The sequence below is a fragment of the Tympanuchus pallidicinctus genome, unplaced genomic scaffold, assembly GCF_026119805.1.
Source record: "Tympanuchus pallidicinctus isolate F22 unplaced genomic scaffold, pur_lepc_1.0 scaffold7, whole genome shotgun sequence".
NCBI classification, from domain to species: Eukaryota; Metazoa; Chordata; class Aves; order Galliformes; family Phasianidae; genus Tympanuchus; species Tympanuchus pallidicinctus.
In genome coordinates this window covers 7,212,489-7,231,664 of record NW_026294791.1, presented here as the reverse complement: position 1 = coordinate 7,231,664, position 19,176 = coordinate 7,212,489, and the positions used below count along the sequence as shown (strand labels likewise).

Genomic DNA, 19,176 nt, shown 5'->3' with positions numbered 1-19,176 from the left:
GTCAGACATAACAATTTGGGCTTTGTATTGTCTTCTAAACCTTTCAGAATACCTGGTGTTACCTTGGACCTTACTCACAAGAACAGGAAGGAATTACTTGTTGAGTGCACCTTATGGCTGAGACACAGATCTACTTCTCAGGAAAAAGGGACTCAAACCACAGCAGCTGAAAACAGGCCGGAAACAGGCTATGAAGTGGGATTTGCCTGCTCAGATGGAGGAAAAGGACCTCAGTGCTTACATGGGGGAAGCTGAACTAGAGACGGAGAGCAGCTCCCATGATGGTGTCCCCAGGCACTTGTGAAATAGTCACACACAGTACCACATCAAATTGTAAGCTGGCAGAGAACCAGCAGAAGGGCTCAAGCTCTGCCTCAGAAGGCCAGGGAGAGCTTTCAAGTAACAGTTTATTGGTGAACCATGAAAGCAGAGGTGGGTCTCTGGAAAAAGCACTACAGTTTTGCTCTGCCTAAGGGGTTCAGAGGCGACATTATAGAGATCTCAAAGTGGAAAGATGGGTGGGGGCAGCTATTAGTGGAACAGAAGATGTAAGAGAGAAACTGAGACAGAGTGAAATGAATCTGAACACAACGTGCTGGAACAAGGATGGAGAGGGTGGGCTCCAGAATGGGCATGCTGCCTGACTGAAGAGCAAGGCAGATGCTCTTGGCAGATAACCTTATGTTTGGATGTTATGGTATTGCTAGGCAGGTGGAGGGGATGGGAAGAAGGTTACCAACATGGGAGCTGACAAATGGGATGTCATCATTTCCCATATGGGTAACTATCTCCAATCTGTCCTTTCTGTCTGACTAAAGCTTGGGATATCTCAGCAGAAAGGATACCACTCTGGCAGAGATGAGGATTCCACATTAGGTCTTCACAGAGTTGAAAATTGCAGGCTCTGGGGTAGATGTGGGTGACAGAAAACAAGTAGAAACAGCGATTTCAGGAAAATCCAGTTATTAAATCTGAACTTAAAAGGCTGACTTTTACAAGTCAGATGGCAGGAATCTCTGACAGCTGATATCAGGGCAGCCCAAGGGCTTCCCAGAACCAGCTTGTCCACTTCTTGGTCTCAAAGTGACTCTGGGAGCCCTTGGGGAAGATGGAATCTGAAAATGAAACAACACGCACATTCCTCAGCTGCTTTTATCACTTTATTCGTATTTCTTGAGCAAATCCTTTAGCAGCTAAGCAAATATCTGAAACTCTCTTATTATATATATGCATACGTATATAAATAGAACCATTCAAAAATAAATAACAAGGAATTCTGCAAATATTTTCTCACTGAATATGCAAAAGGAACATTTTCCTCCCAGTAAACCAACTTTGAAAGTCTTCCACTAAAACCCTATAAAACCCAATGATAGTCATAAATTAACAGTAGATTAATTCAAAGGAGAACTTATCCCCCCTCTGCATACCTTCTAATCCATATCTTCAAGAGGTCATTTTAATTATCACACTGTCACAGCTATTCATTACTCTGCTCTAGGAGACAGAGAGCCAGCACTATGCCTTTTGGATGCCTTGGAATTCATCATATGAGGGCGTTTTATTCTCCCTAAAATGCTCACAGTTTAACCCCCTCACCTTGAAAGACTGACAACATCACATTTGCTCGGTATTTTAAACCATTCTCCTTCCAGTGGGGTATCTTGTTTTAGCCAAGTTACCCTTTTCAGAGACAAACAAACTAACTAATGGACTAATGAAAGCTCAGCAAGCAGCTGACTAATGCACAGAAACAATCAGCTCAAGTTTTGTCAGATCCTGAGTAGTTTGCACTTTTTAGAGGCATGCAAAGCCCTTTTTTTTTTTTTTTCTCCCAAATTGTACCTGCTCACTCATTCTGATTGCAGTCCAGTCATGCTAATCAGATTGGAAACCATGTGCCATTGGTCCTAGGAGGGCTGTCTGGGTGGTGCAATAGGACTACAGAAGAGTGTGTGAGGTCCTAAGACACAGAATGCAGACCTTGACCCTGCTTGCTTTGTATTAGCTTGTATGGCAGAGACCCCAAAGGACCTTATGCAGAGCTCCCTTACACCCAAAATAACACTGGGACAGATACAGTATTCAAAGATAGATGAGCATATGAGGAACTACTAGTTTCCTGGCTGCATAAATACAACTCAGGTTGCTTTCTGGTAGTTCTTTGTAGGCTCATAGATTGGTTTAGTGTTGGTAATGCTCAGGTTCCGCAGCCAGTTCTCCGCAGCTGAAGATACAGGGAATATTTTCACTAGGGGCAGTAAATTTAAATAGCCTGGAAGGTCCATTGCCTATAATTTCCAGTTTTTCTCATATATCTTCATTTTTGCCCAGGATGCTTTCTTCTCTATCCAGCCCATCATGACTACCCAGCTGGGTCTGACCCTGTTTCTAGATTGCAAGGGTCATGTCCTGGCTTAGAGAAGAGGAGCAACCAACCTCACTTCCTTTACTACAGAGTCTTGGACTGCTACTTCATTGGGACCACCTGACACCAAGGGGAACTCATTCATTCTTGTTTCACATATCTCCCTTTAACCTCATTCTGGTTCATCCTTCCCCTTTCTATCCTCTGGGTCTCAGCACCTTCTCTTTCAGCGCTACCCCTCGCTGACACTGCCTCAGTCATAAATCTTTTGGAAGCCCACTCTTCCTAGATTCCTACCAGCTACTGCTGGAGGAACATGGTTTCTGCCTGTTAGACAGGGCTTGCAGCGAATTTTGTGCTGCACCTGACAGGTGACACCACTAGCATTTCTCATACGACCACTTTCCTCAAATGATCTGATAGAAGAGCAAAAGCCTAACCATGCAGCAGATGATAAACGGCACACTGAGGAGCACCTGCCGGACTCCCAGAAGCTATTTATCAGGCTCTCATAATGCAAGCTAACTGGGCTAGCACATGCAATTGGCATAAAAGCTTCTGAGCCTGACACTAAATGGGGAGACATCACATAGTGAAGCAGGGGAGCCAGGACTCCCTCATTTGCTCATTGTATGGATTACCCCTTAACAGAGAGGGAGAGAGAGGAGCTGGTGGAGGAAGGGGAGGCCTTCTCGTTTTAACAAATAGCTTTTCAGCCACTGCAAATGATTTCTCTAGATCTATTGGGTCACTTTTTTTTTTTTTTTTCTTTCTTTTTTTCCCAGAGATGAGAGCTAAAAAAAAAAAAGAAAGAAAAAGGCTTGAAATTGATTTACCGTCTATAAATAAAAAAGAATCAATGGTAAAATTTCTAGCTAATTTCCCTCTCCTTCGTTTCCCTCTGGACTATTTGTTATCTTAGAAATACTTATCTGGGAAAAAAAAAAAAAAAGAAGAGAAATATCAGCAGTTCCAGCTCCAGCTGCACTCTTCCACCTCACCACACAAACCAGCCCTCCTCTCCTCTCTTCTCCTCTCATCGTGCAGGGAGAGATTGGTCCTTCAGGTGTGCCTGGCTTCTCTTCCCTGGCTTGCTGTCAGCATGGCTGGTCCCCTGGCTCTTCTGGGTGGTGCATTTAAAGGCTGGCGGCTTTTCCTTCCTGCCAAAAGAAGAGAGAGAGGACAGGTGTTATGAATGCTGTGGTGTTCCTAAAGCAGATAAGCAAACCCTGGGTGGCTGAGCTCTGAGGAGATGCACGTGCAGTCTCACAGGGAAGCATCTGCAAGGGAGGCTTTGGCTGCTCAAGAGAAATTAGAGATGGTTAAGAGAAATTAGAGCTGGTGCCCTGCTCCTCTGGTCAGAGAAGGGTTAGTCCTTCCAGAAGACACTCTGCACTATCTCTGAACTCTCCAAGAGAAAGCCCTGTTTCCCTTCAGGCCAATGCACTTACAGCTGTTTTCTCCTCACCACACTTCTGAAACATTTCACATCATTTCTCCCCATTATCAGCAATCATGTCACAGTGAATATTTCCTTCTGGGGTAGATACTGCTTCCAGGACGGCTGGTTCCCAGGTCTGCTCACCTCTTCATTGCCCCTGCTAGGAAGAAGGCTCACAGCCATGGCCAAACTCTGCCCATGTGGCTGGGGAGCACCCATCATGTGGCATGTGATGCCAGTGATTCCAGCACTTCCATTAACTCCAAATATTTAATTATAATGTAAAACCTTACTTGTCACTGTTGTTTGTGGCCTGACCCTTTCAGCACCCTTTGGGCTGCAGACCTCGCAAAGCAGTTGGGGTTCAATTGCTGATCTCTGATGAGGAGAAATATAAAGCCCTTTTTCAGAGATGTGAGCTCATCACAGCCTGGCATGGCTGCACCAGCCTTGTAGCTTCCCACAGCCTGTCCTGTATAGCAGAGCTGCTTCATGTGGTTCTGCTCTCACTGTGTGCTTCCCAGGCAAAGTGCTGCCGGGTGTGTGTTTACAGTGTGCATTCTGGATGTTTGCTGCTTTAAGGAAAAGTAAGTCTCTAGCCTTTATTATCTATTAATTTTTTTTTAACATTTCTGTTCTGTTTACTTACACAGCCTCTTTGCTTAAAGGCCTTAATTAAACCCTCCCAATTCACAGCCCACCACTTCCACTACCCTCAGGCTCCTGACAGTTGTGTGTCACAGCATGACAGGCACAAACAGCCTCAGCCTGTCTGTCTGCTCATCTAGCTGCTGGGCAGAGCCAAACCTAGGAACCAATCCTCACATCTTTGTACCCTGAGATATAGCTATGACGGGAGGCTGAACGTGAAGGGCCACAGATCCTACAGCCATGTACCCCGCTGTGCTGGTGCTGTGCTGGAGCAGGAATCTTTGCCTTAGGACACCATGACAGAGTCATGGAATCACAGAACATCCTGAGTTGGTAGGAATCCACAAGACCTATTGAGTCCAACTCCTGGCTGAGGGAGCTTCACTGCCTCAGCTCTCCCCTCCCCATTGCCATCACAACTGCCACCAGTTCAGCATCTACTGCGTCTCCACAGTTCAACCAACCTACGAATTTTGAAGAGAAAAACATAGAGACAAAAATAAATAAATTAGGACCCTGTGAGGGAGACCTGAGAGGCACACAGAAGTGAGAACAAGTGCTTTCTCTGGTTCTGTGTATAATTACATTGACAAGTTCCTAGACAATGCTGGAGACCCAAACACAGCAGCAGCTGTGGACCAAACAGAGAATCACACAAAACATAGAGAGGCATGTCAGTCAAGCCATCCCTGCCCTTGGGCTGCTCCTGTTACTGCTGACAGCCTGCCCATGCCCAGCACTGAACAGGCAAGGCTTACCCCAGCAGAGGCAACCTCCTTCCCAGAAAGGCAAACTGGGCTGTCTGCTCTTTGCAGGAGAAGAAAGCAACATAAGAAATATGCAAAGAGGATTTTTGCATCTGCATAACAGCTGAAAAGCAAACTCGGGTTAACCAACAGCACTTACACTGGGATTTTTATTCACTGCCCTTTTTTAGCAGCTATCCAAGCATAAGTTGAGCTGAAGAACCACAAATATCAAGCACTCAGTTCACACCAGATTCTTGTGAGAAAGTGATTTGTGGCCATACAGCCAATTGATAGACAGTTGTGATCAAATCACAGCCCTGCTGCGTGCTCATCGCACATACAACAGTTAATCTTGCAGCCATGCAAACTGGTTTGCAAATCTCAGAGGCATAGCAATTACAATACCAAATTTATACCACATCTCTCAGTCTACTAATTGTACATCCAAAAAATCACCACTTGAATAATCTGAATACATTCACCTTTGGTGCTAAAAAAAACCCCTTCAGTACATGCATGATCTCAACATAATTTTGAGTTACGGAACCCATGGGAAAAAATGCCAACCTCTGATTTCAACAGCAAAATTGCTTCTTTCTAAATACAGGAGGAGCATAATTCACATGGAGGTCTGGCATCTTGGTGCTTCCAGAGAGGCTTTTTTTCATGTTCTACAAAATGGAGACGTTGCTTGCTTTAGTTCAGCCCTTAGTTAGGAATTCAAGCCCTATATACATCTACAACAAATGTACTGCACATGTTCACCTCTAAAACAATTTCACTGGTATGTTTAATTGTTAGGAAATCTTAAGGATCTCAAAATGAATTATCAGACCTCCAGACTAGGCTGATGTTTTAGATGAGCTGCGGTTTACACACCACTGTCCTAAAGCAGCGCAGGTGAGCTCACAGCCTGTAAGCATACGTGTGCTCTTGTGGCATTTTGGGCTCTTTCACACATGCTTTTCTTGACATTTGTTTCCAATTGGTGAAGCACGTTGAGGTGGGGAGTGATAGATGTTAGTGACTTTGCAGCTGGCATACTGAGAGGGCCAAAGCACAGAAGAGAATTCTGTATTTAAACTGCAAAAGGGAGGAGAAAATAAGGTTATTAAAGCCACGAGAGTAGGATCGAAAATGAATCATCAAGGCTGAAAAATGACTAACCTCTGATCCCTGAAACCATGAAATCTGGTTGCTGTCGTGTGTCTGCTGATCTAATTTTTACACTCTCCCCTCCATTCAAAGGAGGTGTGTTTCCATTGCAGAAGGGCCGCCATTGCAGCCAAACAATCAACGCCTGATTACTTCAAATGCTTCACTCTCAGGGATCCACAATTAGCCAGGCCCACATTTGACACTGCAAGGGGAGCACAGTATTTTCTGAGAATGTCTGACAAGTTTCAAATGTAAAAAAACACAAATTAAATGACCCAGCAGATAATGACGGTCAGTGCCCTGGCAGTTAGATAACGTTCGTGCTGCAAAGCAAGGCAATTAGAAGCTATAAAAACAAATTTACAGTGTTAGAGCAAAGGTCAGAAATCCTTAGCCATTACCAAAGGCTTGAATTTTTATTTTATTTTATTTTTTTTTTTTTGTATGTGGTCACCAGTGTCCATTTCCAGAAAGCAAGCACAAACTCATGTACATAGGTGACCACACACCTACACCTTTTACAGCAGATTATGATTTCTGGGCCTTGCAAATCCCACTATCTCAGTGAAAGGAGGATAATATCAGAACTACCTGGAGACCTCATCAAGTCTTTACCGTGAGGCTATACCTTTCTGAATGCAGGAATCAGTCCAGTGGTGCCAAGGCACCATATTACAGCTGCAAAGTCCCTCTCAGGAGACTTTGCAGATGGCTCTCCCTTTGCCACTGAAGGTTTTGTCTTGTCCTCTGTCCTCCTATTTTCTAAAGAGAAGCAGCAGGAGAATAATATATTGCTAGCAAAAAATGATTGTCTCTTTGTGTCTTGAGTTTGTTCAAATTAGAAATACGATGTCAGGATTAACATGCTATATACACCAGACATTAACCAAGTCAGCTCATTCAATGCATAGCAACTCTCTATGCTTTCACAGTGGTGTGCTCTATCCTCCTCCTTAGAAATAGGAGAGTCCACACAGGGGTGAAGCTGGAAAAAACACAGATGATTTAAATCTGCTTACCGAGCCCCAGCTTCTTCAGAGCAGCAAGCCTGGAGAAGGAAGGGAAAAGCAGGTGGGCGTCTCCAGGGGTATCTACATGAGGATGCCCCAGAGAGCTAATCCAAATACATTTAGGGTGTAAACCGTGAAGGTGATTAGTCAAACTACAGTAAGCTCCTATGTGGATATGCTCCTTCAGAGTTAAAGTAGCCATAATTCAATTCATTCATTTAGCTCATTTCCAAAAGTAAATTAAGGTAGAGTAAATTAAATTAAACCATCTGACAGCACCTTCATTTCGAAAAGGATTGTTAACATGGACCCAGCCTACTTCCTACAGTAATGCAGATTACTCTCCCCTGCTGTACAGGCATGCTGGCTCCCTGGACCAGTCTTGAAGTGGTGTGTTTTTACACATTCTTTACATGGGGATTTCTGAAAGCAGGACCAGTGCTGAGGTGTATCTGACTGTTTGCACGTGCTTTAGAGTGCATGCCTAAATCCAGGCTGAAATCCTTCTAGCCAACACTGGCCCCCAAGTGCTTGAGGAAGCAATTGTTGTAGTAGGGTGTTTTGGTGAGCGCTGCAAATCTCCCCAAACCCTGCAAAGGGATCCTCTTCATTGAACCCACTCAAATGTGTCACAGTTTAAAACCTGAAAAGCTTTCCTTGATGACAGCTACAAGTATCAAGAGTTGCATAAAACGCGTAGACATGTGTGGGAGTGAGCTGACATTATAATTACCAGTTGAGAAGGGGGAAAAAATAAAAATTATTTTTTGAGGCAAAACATATAATTTTCCTTTATGCCACAGTAGTGCTTCCATTTACAAACCTGGAAATCAGATTGAAGTTGTTTGACTCCTTAGCAGGTTTTTATTTTTATTTCCTTTTAGAAGTGCACTGGCCAATGTGGGAGGATAAAGCGGGGCTTTATTTAGATACTCACATGAGCTTTGCACTGTTGGAACAGGAAGGGAAGTGGTTAAGATGTCCTGCAGGCTTCCAAAGCATTTCTGTCCTAGCTGGTAGGATTGTGTATCACTACAGCCCCAAACAGCCCTTCCAGGGGCACAGGGAAGATTCTTAAATTCAGACTGGTGCAACCTGTCGTTACAAAAGTGACACGGCTGTGGGGCACCCATTGGCCAGGTCCAGCAAAATGCCCAAGACAGGCTGCAGTCCTCTCTCTTAGCCAGGCTGGTGATGAAGGGTTCTGCAGCTGATTCCCTTTTTTCTTTCTTCATTTCCTCCTTTCTCTACAAATGGTAAGTAAGTAGTTTTGCTGATCTTCCTCTGGAGCAACTCTGGAGGAAGTGGCTGTATCAGCACCATTCAAGAGCCACTGCCAGTACCCTGAGACTGAAGTGGGGTGATATGAGTAGCCCAGGGAGATGAGAAGCCTGTGTGCATCCTGTGTGGGCAAGGGAAATGGCCGGACCTCCTAGTGTTTAGGAGTACTTCAGATCACATATCATCTAGGGCACTGTTGCCCTGACAAAATTCATAATTCTTGCTAGGACATGCACTTTTTTTTTTTTTTCTTTTTTTCATTTTTCCCTAAAGACTACTCTCCCACTGAAAAATGGTGGGGGGAAAAGATGACAAGACAGCATTTTAAGTTTGGGGGAAGTGAGCTGCGGTGACAGCAAACAGGGCCCCAAGAGAATGACAAGAAGCAGCCATCTACGTAAAGCAGACAGGTGGCTTCACTCCCAGCTCTCATTTCAGACATGGCCAGGTCAAAGAAAGCGCCGACAGATGCAGGTAAAACCTCAAAAATCCTGAAGGCAGATCTTAAAAGTTTTTTCTGAAAGACAGCATGAGTGGACGGGAAGAACATCCAGATCCCAAGGGACAGAAGGACTCCCACACATGTGCCAGAAAATCCCCAGGACGGCATCAGTCAGAGCCTGGAGGCCCACACAACCACTGAACATCTCTTTAGTGTCAGATGGGGCTCAGCATTTGAATGACTGAGTTGTCCTGGCAGAAGTGTCTCTTTAGCAAACTGTGCCCATACAGGAAAAGACATTCTCCATCTCCACCCATTGTGATGCAGACAATGGTTGCCATCACCTGAGGATGACGGGGCAGTCCCGTGGGCCAATCCATCTGGTTGGATACACAGCTGTGAACTTATATATCATCATTAAGGCTGCAAAGTCAAGCAGCAAGAGGAGGAATTACCCGAATAAAGGCTGTCAGAGCAATTTTAATTCAGCCTCCTGGCAGATATGCCTTCTGATGCAGTCTTTAATTACCTCATCACAGCCTACTTTTTCTTCAACAAGACTTCTGCTTCATTCAGGGCACAACAAACAAACGAACAAGCAATTAAAAAAGGGTCAGTCAATATTTTCTTGTCTTTTTTTTTGTTCAGTGTGTAACTCTAGGCATTACTTGCTGCATGCCATCAAGTTCCCTGCTCTTAGAGACAGATCTACTCCTCTTCTCCTGGATTTCATGAGTATCGGTACGTCAACAGAGAGCTTCCCACATAGGAATGGATTTCTTTTTCTACATCCCAATGAGCAGAGGGCCTGGGTTTTACCTGGTACAGAGATATTCTGCTGGCCAGCTGGGATTTTTCAGGGTACTTACGAGGTGTCTGTTCGAAGTCCAGCTCCTCTAACCTTTGTCAGAGCCAAAAGCACTCAGCATTTCCATAATTTGGACCTCAGTGAACACAGAGAACCAGAAACATGGGACTAGCAGCTCTCAGAAAAACGAGTCAGCAGTTTGAGAGGCAATAGCAACTTTGCTGACACTGCTGTGCTGAAGCACAGCTCTGCTGCACAGTCAATGAGCCAGGAGGGAAAGAACAGAGCAATGTTGGCATGGGCAAAGGCCTAAGGCAGCACAAGGTGACTTGCATTTGCAAATTTTTGCATGGCAAGGTTTCTGTTTTCTTTTTTTTTAACAGATGCACTCTGCTTTTTCTTCATCACCTACAAAAATTTTGCCTTTTATACCAAAGATTTCAGTAGAGGCAATTTTTTGCTCTCAACACAACCAGTGCTAACACTTACTCTGGCACAAGTAGAGAAGTGTGCTCAGGACAGAGACACAGCAAGAGAAAGAGCTGCTTGTGTCTCTGACAGCATCACAGGGAATCCCACTCAAATTCTTCCCAGTGAGTGCAGCAGGAGCAGAATTTGTTGGCCGCTGAGCAGCATAAAACAGCACTGCAAGAAGAGGAGAGGAAGGGCATGAACATCCATTGCCAACCAAACAGCTGTGCTCTCCTGCTCTGTCCCCACTTAACTCGGCCTTGAAGAGATGTCTCTGTGTGCTGGTGGACTTTCCTGAGCCTTTCTGAAGCACACTGAAGTGGCAGCACTCTGTTCTCCAGCAGCTTCTGTAGGCAGCACACAGGTCTCACTCTTAGAAATCTATGGGCCTATCGGTTTATCACTCCAGAAAGTGTCCAGCATTTTCAGCAAGGCTTTTAATTCATTAGCTCACATATGAAAATATTCTAATCTTCCTGCCCTCCCCAGCTGAGCCATTGATGCTTTCCTATCTTGCTGCAGACATATCACCTTCAGGAAAATAATTGCTTAGTTTGCTGGTAACAATGGACATTATCTTTCTGAACTAAGTGTTCATTCAGGATCACGGGGTCCTTGCAAGAATAGGACTGTGGGATACACTGGGGATACCACAGGTCCAACTGTAGATCCAACAAGTTGGATTCATTTACATGCACATAAACACCTTATAAAGATACAGCTATCTCTCTTTCCATCTTGGAATAAGCTTTACAAGTGCTTGGCCCCACAGTCAGTTCTTGCCCTGTAACCAGAGCTGCAGTTCTTGTCTCTTGCACCAGATGATCCTAATTCAGTTCTCACTGAACTGCCTGCATCGTCTGTTCTTCAGTATAGCTGTTATCAGGGCTAAAGGGGCCTGAAAATGGGCACTATCAAATACTTGCACCAATTTTCAGGACCATCCCTTCCTTTCTGTGCCTCAGTTTCCTTCTGCACACCACGGTGATATCAAAGTAAACATTTCCTTCTTTAAGGTCCTTCAGTCAAGAGGTGCTCTGGAAGTGATTCAGGTTGCTGCTATTTCCAGGGCTATCCTTATAACACATTTGGCTGCATTAATTTCCTCAAACAGAAATCATTCTGCCTGCAATAGACTAGGACAAAGCAGCCAATTAGTTGTCTCTTACACGTTTATTAACTCTGCAGCTTTCTTTCAATGAGTATGTGGAATCTGGTAATGTTTTAATATATTTTCATAAACTATGGTCACAACATGTCCAGTCATCAAGCTAATAACCTTACCATGTAATTAGTCCTGATTATAGAGATATTTAGTATCATTTTACATATTCTAGTCCTTTCCTAATGCCACTGCCCAGCCAAGGCAGATTTAAAACCACAGCTATCTTCCTCCTCCTACCCAGCAGTTTGCAAGGTTTTCTTGTGCACAGGTTTGCAGTAAACATGACAGCTTCAAAGAAGATTTCATTTCGTTCGTGTACTTTTAATAATGTACACAGGCTCTGATCAAATGTCAGGTGACAAAGACCCACGAGACAAATAGAAGGCATTTGTCTACTTACAAGGAAGACCAGCATTTGAAAGCTATCAGGAAATTAACAACATGAATTTTCAAAATCTATTCCTAAAACATCTGTTGGCTTTAGGCTGAACATTTACAGTATTTAGGATTTTAATGTGAGGTAGAACCCCCCCAGACAAAAGATCCCTCGCCCCATTAGATTCTGGTGGGGGGAGAAGAGAAATCTGCTCTGTTCAAGTCGATTATAGATGTGTATCTTTCCCTGCTGGCATGGCTGTCTCTATAGAGATGGACATGGATATTTGATGAGATTAAAATGCTTCAGTTACCACTGTAAGTGGTTCTTTAATTTAAAACGAAGAAGGCAAACAAACATTCTTTTTGATGAGGTAACTGAATGATGCTACGGAAAAGCACTTTGCTGTCAGGTGGTAATTAGGTTCAGTAATAGCTGTGGGTTTTTAGCCTTGGAGGTTGCAGCCCCTGGGAATCTGAAAGAAATGATACATTCAATTTCCAGAGGAAAGGAAGATGCTGGATGCTTTTCTCTGCTAACCCTGCAGGTCTCTGCAGATAAGAGCATTCAGAGCTGCAGCGCTGACAATCCTCCTTGAGCCAGCCTAAACTGTTGTGTCGAGATCACGAACACAGAATGGAAGATGGACTCAAAGTAGGGCCTTTAAACACCTAATGCAGTCAGGCTGGCTTGGACTGTATGCATAAGGAACTGCCAGAATGGCTGCACCAAAAGGATTTTTAAAGTCTGCTGAAGTGTATTTCAGCAATTGCTCTATGGCCTGGGCTGATAATTGTAGCATCCATCTTACGCATCAGTGGAAAGTCTTTAGTAGGAAAGTGTTTCTTTGTAAACAAGAAACTATTCTCACAGGTATTTTTTTAAGGGGAAAAAGAGGGGAAAAGAAGGGAGTGATATTCAAGGGTCATCTGCAGTCCTTGCTGGACAGGAACAATTCCATTTGGAACTGGATTTTCCATTGTAAATATAAATTATGCTTGGCTGTGGTATTAAAACAAACAATTCCAAACTTTCCAATTGATCTAAATGCACTTAATTGGAAATTTTGAGTTTGGAGGCAAAAATGCTCCATCCTCTGAACAGAAACAAATTCTGAACATGGTGTTTCCCACGCAACAGGAGTTCTGCTTCCTGGTCAGCTTCTCTCTTCACATTATTACCCAGCTTTGTCTGTTCAAATAATGGCAATTCTCAATCAGCACTTCCGTAGTACAGCCACTCCTGCTCATGCAAGGTAAGACACTGAAAGGACATCAGTGGTCCAACACCACGCAGAGGGCCAGCAGCACTGCAGAGAATAGAGCTTGGGCATTTAAACCCTCTCTTCATACCTGTGTGCCTTCCTCTCTAGTGGCCTTACTTCATGTCCAAAAACAGAGACACTCTGGGACAAACAGCCTACACTGGCTGTAAAGCTGGATTAGGGATTCACAGTGAGGGGGAAACCTGGTCCTAGCTGTAGGAGAAGCCTGCCATCCAGCTGTCAGCACAGGTCCAAAGTGAATTGAAGAACACTGCCTTCAGCACAGGCTTGCCAATAACCTCCTGAAGCACTGAAAAAGTTTTTCCTTCCAGAACTAAAAGTTTTCAAAATAAAGAGAGTCTGATTCTCCTCTCACTCTTAGGAGATAAACGAAGGGTAAGTCCATTAAAGATACTGGTGTGAGATTGGTGTACAGCAGACAGAATTCAGGAAAGATATTGATATCTCCCAAATCCCCTGTATATTTTTTTCAGGCATAAACCAGGTATCTTTCCTGATCATAAATGCTTTATTTCCGAATGGAATTTTAATAGAATAAGCACAGTTAGACTGGCATGCTTATTATAAAGCCATAATGAAGGAGCACTGAAGTTTAGTCATGAAAGGCATGAAAGAAGCAGCCCCACTAAAGGAAAAGAAAATGCTTTCTGACCTACCGAATTTTAGGAGTTGCTGCCAGTGGTCTTTCCACCAAGGAGTTCAGCCTGTAATAGTCCAAGAACGTCCTGGCCACATTCCTTCCAAGCTTCATATCTGTAGATTTTTAATTAAGGAGTATTTTTGGAAATAATTAAAGATATTAATAATAAAACCACATAGTCCAGAGGTAAATTACTGCTATTTGACGCACGAGCAAGTTTACATTAGCCATCCCACAGTCCTTAGACCTCAGGCAAAATGACTTACATAAGCAGACAAAGCAAGGGTCATCTTGTTTTCTTCTTCTTTTCACAGGTAGATGCTATATAAAACTACAGACAAGAGGAAACAGTCTCTCTTCCCCTTTACACTTGGCTGCAGATCCCCGTGGTGTTCATGAAGTAACAGACTAGACCAAGCAGCCTTCCAATTTTCACGCTCAGGGAAAATATATACCTAAAAATGTTTGGACACAGGTGACATTTCTGTACTTGTCTCCAGGAGACAAGGTCAACAACGTCATGGTACAAACCAGACATGTACCAGTATAAAAATTTAACACTGGGATCGGAGCTGTAGCCCTTCACCTTTAGTGTGGAGCTCCCACACTGTCCTAGAAGAATCTACAGTTCTCTAGTTGTGTTGTACTCAGAAGCTAAAATGGTGGTTTAGCACTGATCTAGAAGAATGTCTTGGAGAGCTGTGCATTACCTTCCAGAGGTCAGCAACAACACTGAGGCTCTTCTCCCCTCGCTGGCCATGATTTCTGTTTTGGCTAACCCTGAACCCAACACTATACAGATGAGCTGCTGAAGAGACTTTGAGGGTGCCTGAACCTCCTGAAGACTCTGTTGCCTAAAAATAAGCTGAATAACCCATGACTGCATAAAAAAATAATATCCAAGATCATATATTCATTGGGTGAACCTCCTCCCTATGTGAAACATCAGCACTAGACCTGCCTGTTATAGAGTGGTCCCTGCTTATCCTCTGCATGATGATGTTCATCTGGAAGAAATGCAATGGATGTCATTATCCATAGCTGCATAGCTGAGGACTCTTTTAATTGCTTATTTTGACCTGATGCCTTTACACACTGCAATAACCATGTGATTTTCAAGAGTGCTGCCCCAGTTGGTCATCACAGCAGCCATTTCAGGATTTCAGGGGTGTTAATGCAGAAGCTGAAGTGAACATGCAACCTGGGGAACTAAACATACTTCTGCATCTGACATCCAGCAGACTAGGAAAAGAAACCATTTCTGGGTTGTTTTGTGTGCACATGTTCACATTCCGTTACACCAATAGTTATCTGCTGATGTTTCCATTAAAGGAAAATTCCAGAAATGCAGCATCCCAGGGGTTTCCAGCAGCGGCTGTGAAGACACTTGCTTCTAAATGAAGCTTTTAGTACCCGCCCACTTACATTAGACACATCAAAACAAGTGAGCATGAGACATCAGGTTCAGGCATCGCTGTGAGCTGTTTATCATTTATTTATTTATTTAAAAGAGAGGTCAAACTGACATGACTCAGTCTCTAGCTCTAGTTCTTCAACCAAAAACTATCAGCCAGCCACCAGCTCTGCTGGCATTGCTAGTAAGCCCTGATCAAGTGGCCGAGGATGACTCCTGACGCTAATTTTCTCCCCCCATTATCTGGTTCCACTACTCTAGTTTCCATTCCAGTGCCTGGGGATGATTATAGGGATCTATTCCAGGCACACTAATTGCCATTCTAATACGATGCATACTGTAGGCACCTATGTTATTGGTTCCCCAGAGAGGTGGTAGATGCTCCATCCCTGGAGACATTCAAGATCAGGCTGGACAGGGCTTTGAGGATGAGATCGAGCTGTAGGTGTCCCTGGTTAGTGCAGGGGAGTTGGACTAGACAGCCTTTAACAGTCCTTTCCAGCTCAAACAAGTCTATGATTCTACAGTTGTTCTATGCAATGGTACAGCACAGCCCAAGCAGCTGATGTTCATGGCTGCTGTCTGCATGGACAGAGTAGCGGTTGGATGGGGACATCAGCTGTGGCAATACCTGGTGAGCTTCCCTGCAGCTTGCTGGCACCAATGGATGAGGATAACCATACGAGCTCAAAAGTTCAGAAAGTTGGAGGCAGCTTAAAGTTCAGCAATTCCAGGAAGGGCACAGTTTCTTTGAAAGCATTTTGTGATTGTTACTGGAATTTGGGGATGGCTGTGGGTAGTTTGGTTTCTGCAGCTGAGAACTCAAAGCAGCAGCAAAGGTTAAGAGTTCAAAGTCTTCTGAGAAAATGAGAAAGAAGGGGAGAAGACTGTCAAGCATTTAAGGGATTGAGAAGACTAACATAGCTTGATCTTGTAGTTTCTTTCATTTACTCAGCACTTTAAAGACGCAAAGTGGTAATTGGACTCAGTAAAGTCTCTAGGACATTTTGTCAGTGCCACTCTCAGAAGGCTGATCCGCCAGAGCTGGCCCTGCTGCTTTTTCTTTGTCTCTTTACAACACGTGTGCTCACGTGGTGGGCAATGTCTGACACACTGCACCTGGAAAGGAAACCCTAAAATGAGAGTGGATGCAGCTGAGGAAGTGGCTACATGAGCTCCTCCATGGTGCCTTACAGCTCTGCTTTACTCCCGATGTGGAGGAATTTTGTTCTACGGGTGAACTTTACCTCTTGGAAAATGCTTTCTATCAATAAGGACTGGTAACCACTTCACCTAATCACAGCTGGAAAATTCCAGTGCAGAGGACTTCAAGAACAGGTTAAGCCTATGGTAGGTAAGAACAATGTAGCTCTAGCTGGTTTTGCATGAAGTTGGGAAAAGAAATATAGAAGGTGCCCTGAGGCCCATCCATCCCCATTTCCTATAGTTCATACCACGTATTGCAGCCCATACAGACCTCCTGTTTGTTAAGTTTACAGAGAAGGTAAAGGCATTTTGCCAAGCATAGACACAGAAAGTAGATGGACACTTTGACAAAACTGATCATGCAATTCTGTGCCACCACATCCAACCACTGAAAAGTCACAAAATGGAAACAGCTTGTAGTCTGGAGTAAGATTCAAGGCTGCAAAGGATAAAAAAAATGTGCATGTTCTAATATTGGCTTCTCATACCATCCCACTGCCATTGCTTTGCCAGCCACCTCCACAAAGGATGAGTAGTTTCTGTCACGGAAAGCAGGTACCTGATACATAAAAAAAGCATTAACAGTCTCTGCCTGTGCCTGCCTAGCCTGGGTGAGAAATGGCCTGACTCACTCAGAAGTGCAGGTGGCATGAGTGTGCAGAACTGATAGAGAGAAACAAATCATAGCAATGACATTTGCATTTATTTTGGGTGCACAGAAGACCCAGACTCCATTTTGTTTCACTAAATACCACAGACACAAAAATAACTGCAGCTACAGCCAGAACTCACCTTTTCCGAGTAGTGTGGTGGTTTGTTTTGTAATCGTCTTTCCTTTTGCTAATCACACATGCTGTGCTTTTGCCCACAAGAACTCTCTGCCCAACTTCAACCATACCTGCAGTCGATTGCCCAGCTATTCCCATCACAAGAACTCCCATGGGACAGCAGAAACCCACCTGGGAGAGCCACAATGGAAGCATCTGCGTGAATGTCTGTCTCTACTGCCTGCCAGGATTTTCTCTCCTCTCCCTTCCTCCTTCATCAATTTGTTCTGCATGCTCTGTATTCCTACCTGGAAGTGGAAACCAGCATCCCCAAGTTTCCTTCTGAAAATGCTGTTCCCGCAATATTTGCTCTTTGACTGGCATCAGTGGTTTTGGGGAGATTTCCGAGCAGTCTGTTTGTGCACAACTCTGCCAAATTTCGCAGATGTTAGGAAGTTCAGATAAGACAAGAATCAGGCAGAGCTCTCTGCAAAATCCCCCACACTTCTGATCTCCACCATGCCTCTCCCCCCAAAGCTTCTGGCCCTGGCATGAAAACAGGACAGAGGAGGAGTGTAGATCTCAGAAGTCATTACTAGTTTTCAGCAGAGAAGATTCACTGATCCTATTGTGAACAGTCTGCTTCAGCTGGAGCCTCCAGAAACATGCACACAGCCTTATTCTGTCTGTGTGTGAAGGCAATAAGAATCTCAATTTGGAAACCAGTTAGCAGTACAAGTCATTAGGGGAGGTACTAAATGTTGCTGCTTTAATAGCTCGCTGATCATTTAATAATATTGCTGCTGCAGAGCATGGTGGCACCATTCGCCTGCTTTTGTTTTGCTTTTTGAAATTCAGGGTCATTCCACTTTGAAGTGAGTAGATTATCTCTCCTTCCCCCTCTTGCCAGACACTGCAAACTGCTTTAAATAATTAGGGAATGGATGGCTCCTTCAAGTTTGTCGTCTCATTTTCATAAGGTCCAGTGTCATTGCTTTGGAACAGGAAGAGAAGCGGTGGTGGTGGCGAGGATTTGACAAGGGCAAAACAGTTAGCAGCCCCCACTCATCTTTGATAAGTCCTGCGGGGTCCCTGCCAAGCAGATTGGATCTCTGTTTTTATGTTTCATCTAGAGGATAGCACCTCCATCAATTTAAAACACCACACTGGGTTATTAGTTTATGGAATTTGTCCAAGTTTACTCCTAAGCAGGATTTAAAATTGTGACCTTCCAATTCAGACGCATCACTTATCAGACCCACGCAAGTCTTTTGTTTCCAAAAAACAGCTCTAAGTTATCTTAAAGACAGATTGAAGAAGGAAAAATAGGGAAGAGAGAAAGAGCGAAGGATTCACAAGGAGAAAGAAGGATGAATCTTTTTAATAGCTCAAATTAAGAACCAGAAGAAGCTCTTTGTTTGACAAAACTGAATTCTGCAGCAAATCTCTGTCCACCACTCAACAATCCTGTTATTTATGAAAAGAGGGATATTTTGTGTGGGAGAGTCCCAGATGACTGTGGTCAGTGAGCATACTGTCAGCTTTGTACAATCTCAAGAGAAATATGGACGAGGTTTTCTCATCTCTTTATAACAGCTTCCATCAATGGATCAAACCCCTTCCTGACTTGAACAAGAGCTCTAATGGAAAATGGCATTACACGGCTTTAAAGCACAGTGCTATATCACACCCTGCCTGATCAGAAACAGTCCTCTATTTCAGCAGAGCTGTTTTTGCCACAGTCACTTGTTTTGTTTCACAGGGCTGACACAACAGTCTGACAAATAAGAGAGGCTGCCAATGACATGTCTAATTGTATATGGGGGGGTACTTCAGATAAAGAGCAATTGGGGCAATTCGGAGACCTGGGGAGGAGGACTCATCTGTGGCTTTTCAGAATCACTGATCACAATGCAAACCTGGCTGCTGATGCTACATCCTTGC

At 43.9% G+C, this 19,176-nt stretch overlaps 1 protein-coding gene across 2 annotated transcripts in view; it reads right to left on the bottom strand.

The window, feature by feature from the left end:
* Positions 1 to 1,162: 1,162 nt before the first annotated feature.
* Positions 1,163 to 19,176, bottom strand: part of BEND5 (BEN domain containing 5) — an 851,004-nt gene continuing 832,990 nt past the window's right edge. The window contains exons 12-13 of one of the 2 annotated variants that reach the window (XM_052665964.1): positions 13,862 to 13,958; positions 1,163 to 3,528 (exon numbers count right to left, since the gene is read on the bottom strand). In XM_052665964.1, the coding sequence (XP_052521924.1) occupies positions 3,405 to 3,528; positions 13,862 to 13,958 (221 nt within the window). In that variant the 3' untranslated portion in view covers positions 1,163 to 3,404. Of the gene's footprint in view, positions 3,529 to 6,271; positions 6,570 to 13,861; positions 13,959 to 19,176 lie in introns of those variants that run through there. The other variant, XM_052665965.1, reaches the window with a different exon arrangement.